The 4,742-nt window shown below is 41.1% G+C and overlaps 1 protein-coding gene across 1 annotated transcript in view; it reads right to left on the bottom strand.

The window, feature by feature from the left end:
* Positions 1–4,421, bottom strand: part of LOC107715526 (E3 ubiquitin/ISG15 ligase TRIM25-like) — a 30,917-nt gene extending 26,496 nt beyond the window's left edge. The window contains exon 1 of the mRNA XM_016521681.1: positions 3,846–4,421. Within this exon, the coding sequence (XP_016377167.1) occupies positions 3,846–4,421 (576 nt within the window). The remainder of the gene's footprint in view (positions 1–3,845) is intronic.
* Positions 4,422–4,742: the final 321 nt, after the last annotated feature.

The following is a 4,742-nucleotide window of genomic DNA, read 5'->3' as shown; positions in this document are numbered from 1 at the left end:
AATCGATTGTTCAATACAGGAGCTCTTTCACTGCGTTATAGAGCGGGTAAAGTGATGTTCATAAGAAAGAAACACTTTAGAAATATTAGAAATTGCATTTATCGGGGCTCACTGCATTTATAAAATAATCCAAATTTCAAACTAAATGCAACCTTGGATATCACACACACACACATATACAGTATATATATATGTGTGTGTGTGTGTGTGTGTGTGTGTATGTATATGTATAATTTTGCAAGTGTGCAAACCTGCAACCTCATGGCCAAAAGTATTCTGCCTTAGCCAGCTACATTAACTGGCTTTTGGGCTTCGCTTGCTTTTGAAAGAGTCATTTATATTATCATGTTAATATATATTATACTGGCTCCGCGGACGCAGCCGTCTTTGATTTAGGACAACTATTCGCTGTCTCGCTTCCATAGTTTGACCAAACTCCCCATCACATTCATTCCCTTTAAATAGACTCCTAATTATGTGCTGCCTAATTGTTTGCCAGCCGATGTGTCTTTGTATATTATAATGGAAAAACTAACAACCATCAGTACAATGACAGTTTTATTCTTTGCATAAAAACACTTCAATTAATTGAACACTAATTGAACACTGGGTGTATTACAACTTTAGAATTGTAATATTTATTTGGTTCTGCACTTTTTCTTGCCACAGAATTACAATCGTATCGACTGAAATGTGAAGAAGGTTTTTGCACAGTGGTGGCCACTAGCGGAGTGAACTGTGAACAGCGATAAGGTATAGCTAAGAGTGGTCCAGACTAACCTTACGAACGAATGACTTACAGAAGGTATACTTAACTAAGAACGTTTCGGGAAACACGTATTAACGTAAAGGTACAACTTAAGGTATAACTTACGAACGACGTAGCGTTAAGAAGGTTTCGGGAAACGCAGCCCAGATAACCCCACAGAGGGTGTGTGAGTCTCTGGAGCTCTGCACTAGAACTCTCACAGGCCACTGTGTGTCTCTCTACTGTCAGGTATGCATCTCTTAGATTCATATTTGAGCAATTGATGTTATGTATTTATCTGAACTGGAACTGAACCTTATTCTGGGTTGTATTCTAATTGTTTAATTATTTAATTGGCATTTATGTGGCATTTATCTGACAACTAAAATGTTATATTTGATTTATTTCGATCTCTTCTGAAATCATTATTTCTAGTAGATTAAGGTGCAGTCTGGTGTTTCCACAAATCTGTGTCCAGGATAGATCATACCGAAGTACCAATGAATGGAGCATAGGGCACATCATTAGGGACCTTCTGATTTCTGTCTATCACTGACTTTGCAAGTTGCAGCTGTGTGACTAAAGGAAACTACACTTTTTGTACGAGTGAGCATGTGGCAACCGACTTAAAGGTATAGTTCACTATTATAGTTCACCGATTTTTCACTCGCCGACAGGTTTTGCGAAATTGCCGACAAATGCCTGAAATCGGAGGCAAATCGGTGCTCGTTCACGCGAGTGACAATCACGCAGTGTGAATTATCAAAGACACAATCTGAGAGTATCGCCGACGCGTTGCCGACGCCCGTGAAATATTTGGCATGCTAAATATCTGGAGCTGTCTGTGATTCACAATCCTGCTGTGTGAAATGAATTCTGACTGAAAAACACATCGGCGATGACCTACAGCCAATGAGAGACCAAGATACAGGGCAGCGGGAAGTTCGGGGAGGAGTTATATGAAACGTAGTTTGCGGACCAGTGTTGCCAAATCCGCGATTGCCGCCGGTTGTTTTTCATGTCAGCAGGTTGAAGCGACCCCAATAATGTGATATTTAGGCCCTGGAATGTGAATTGTACCAGGAGAACCCCGCCAAAAAAATTTTGTATTTTACCCCCCGAACGCTTTTACTGGGGGACCCCCTCGAAAGCAATTGGACTATTTTCAAGCTAGTTTTGAGTAGTAATTGGGTGGGTTTTGTAGCGAAAACCTGGCAACCCTGCAACAGATAGAGCTGTCGGTGATTCTTCCTATTGTGAAGTCATGCAATGTGAAACCCCCTGTCGCCGATCCATCGTGCAGTGTGAACACAGCAACAACTGAATGCTACCCCAGATAGTCGTTCAGTGTGAAACCAACAGTGATGCGACATCTTTGAAAATCGTGCAGTGTGAACTCGGCATAAGATCAGACCTGGCGAGTTTGTTTCCCTGAGTTCACTAATGGCCGAGTGAATTTCTATGCGATACCGGGTCCTTAATGAACGAATAATTGAAAGTATGGGATATTCAAAATAATCACATATCTAAATTAATACATAATCGATATTTGTGATCAGTTTTAATTGAAGTTCCAAATGTAGGTTTGGGAGGAGCCTAACATTAGGCAGTTTTCATTTATATGCGGTTTAGTGCTAATGATTGTATTATTTTTCAGATGCATATGCATACATACGAGATCGCTCGTTTCTGCGTCTTCCTGGTCTGTGTTTTTGATAGGCACATTCTATACTCATTCAGGAGATGGGTAATAGCGCCCCCTAGCGTATAACAGTGAAAACACAGAAACCCAGAAAATTCCGTGTTTGGCTGGAAAGTGTTGTCTCATGAATAACGGAAAATTCCGTGTTTGGTGGGGAAAGAGTTAATGATTTGACGCCTAAGCGGTATTCCTACATTTATAATCTTCGCGACTTTAACTACTTTGTGACGTTCTACTGTAATCACCTACTACGGGAGAACAGCTGCTTTGCCGTAGTCTTTACAACGTGACAGATTAGGCAGGTAAATGTTATGTTTTATAATATATACCAGTGTAATTCCATCAGGATACTTATAATTCTACCATTAGTCTTTCATTTAATTTGTTATGTTTTAAACTTAAGCTAATTTGAACGATTTTTTCATTTGTACAAAGATATGTCTGCTGTTGGCAACAGCACCTCAGGTAGCACTGAGACTAGAGATGATGTGCAGCGAACAATGTAAGTATTGCCTAAACATCCTCCTCATAATTCATCATTTGTACTTAAATAAACAACTGAATGCGCATTGTGCCGTCTTGTTTATGGTTGCTTAGGGATTTTTACATTCTCGGCCTCTGCGTTGTAACAGCTTATTTCCGGTCATCGTAGCAATGAAATAAAGTTCCAAACGTATCAAATCATTCAAGCCTGTCAATCATCATTATGAACCTATATAAGCAGCAATCATTGGACCGCCCCAGCATCAATTCATCCGGTATCCCTCCACCTCCCCTTCTCCTTCTCTGTTTCTGTTATTCTCCCTCTAGGTAGTGCCCCAATGGGGGGGTTGAACTCTCAGCTCAAGCTGAGCCTCGGGTTCGAGCCTCCATTGAGGACAGCAAGCCAAGTTTGTTTACCATTAACCATCAGGACTGGATGGGCAGGCGAACTCGTGAATTAGAAATCAGCCTAAATTTAATGATCCCTTGAAATTGGAGTTAAATTAAATACGGAGCTAGACAAAAATTTAAACTAAATCCTGATAATTTAAGTGAACTTTGCAGAAGCGAAATTAAAAGACCTTCGGCCACCCATTGGATACTGTGGTTGGGCCAGTTTGGGGATTCCTTACATAAAAGTGAAACTGATACAGACGTAGAGCTTTACACTGACAGTGTAGAAGAGCTTGTATTTTGACTAATGAAAGTATATATTTAGTCAAAGAACAGGTGAATGGATCACTCCATTATTTTATGTTGTTTAATCAAAGTCTATTTTATGAAAGATTGTGTGAAACTCTTCTTGCAGCTGCTGTTCATTTCTGCTGTCGTGTGAAGTGTGAATGCTGTAAGCTGTTAATATAGTGAAACGAGTAGTGAAACAATATTTCATCAGTGTCTAGTTTTAAATACCTGTTTCTCTGTCCTCTGTTCTGCAGCTGATACAATGTTGTGGTTTTTATGTTCGTCCATGCACAGCACACATATACATTCCTGATCAGTGCGACAGAAAACCTCAAGGAGCTTCTCATGTTTCTGGCAGATCATCTCCTGCAGTCGTCCAGTGGCATCAGTCAAATTGTGTCTCTTTCCTTTAAACCAACTCTCATGTTCTTCAAGGTGATTCTGACAGTAAGAGTTCAGACACATCAGACAGGACTTGACAGCTTTGTATTTTTTTCCAGTACAGACGTCACACTTCTTATCTCCAGCTCCAGCGTCACAGTCAGCAGGACGTTTCCTCTTTTTCAGTTTCTCCACCACTTCAGCCAGAATGGTGTCTGTAGCTAAAGCAGGTCTTGGACTGAAGGTCTGTCTGCACTGAGGGCAGCTGTAGACTCTCATCTGATCCTCCTCATCCCAGCAGCCTGTAATACAGCTCTTACAGTAACTGTGTCCACAGGGAATGGTCACTGGATCCTTCAGGAGATCCAGACACACGGCACACAAGAACTCCTTCTGATCCACTGAAATTCTGGCTTCTGCCATTTTACAGCTCGAATACAGAGACAAAAACACACTTCAGCTCAAGTCACACTGATGAGTTTAAATATTTTCCTGGTTCTGTGTTTGAGTGACGTGTGTAAAACAGGTTTGTCTGCGAGTCTGTAAAACAGGTTCCTCATTTCTGCTCCTGCTGAGTTTCGACATGCTTGACTGTTGTTAAAGTAAACACAAAGGCCTTGACTAGTTGATTCAGGTGCATTTAATTAGACAACAAACTAAACTCTATGGGAAAATGACTCTCCTGGAGGAAGATAGGCGGAGCGTCGAGCCCGTTCCCCGGGGGGAAGAAACCGCAGTGCGGGC

The sequence above is a fragment of the Sinocyclocheilus rhinocerous genome, unplaced genomic scaffold (genome assembly GCF_001515625.1).
Source record: "Sinocyclocheilus rhinocerous isolate Xijiao unplaced genomic scaffold, SAMN03320098_v1.1 scaffold1772, whole genome shotgun sequence".
Classification (NCBI taxonomy): domain Eukaryota; kingdom Metazoa; phylum Chordata; class Actinopteri; order Cypriniformes; family Cyprinidae; genus Sinocyclocheilus; species Sinocyclocheilus rhinocerous.
Note: the sequence above shows the minus strand (reverse complement) of the source record. Positions and strands in the feature narration are given on the sequence as shown.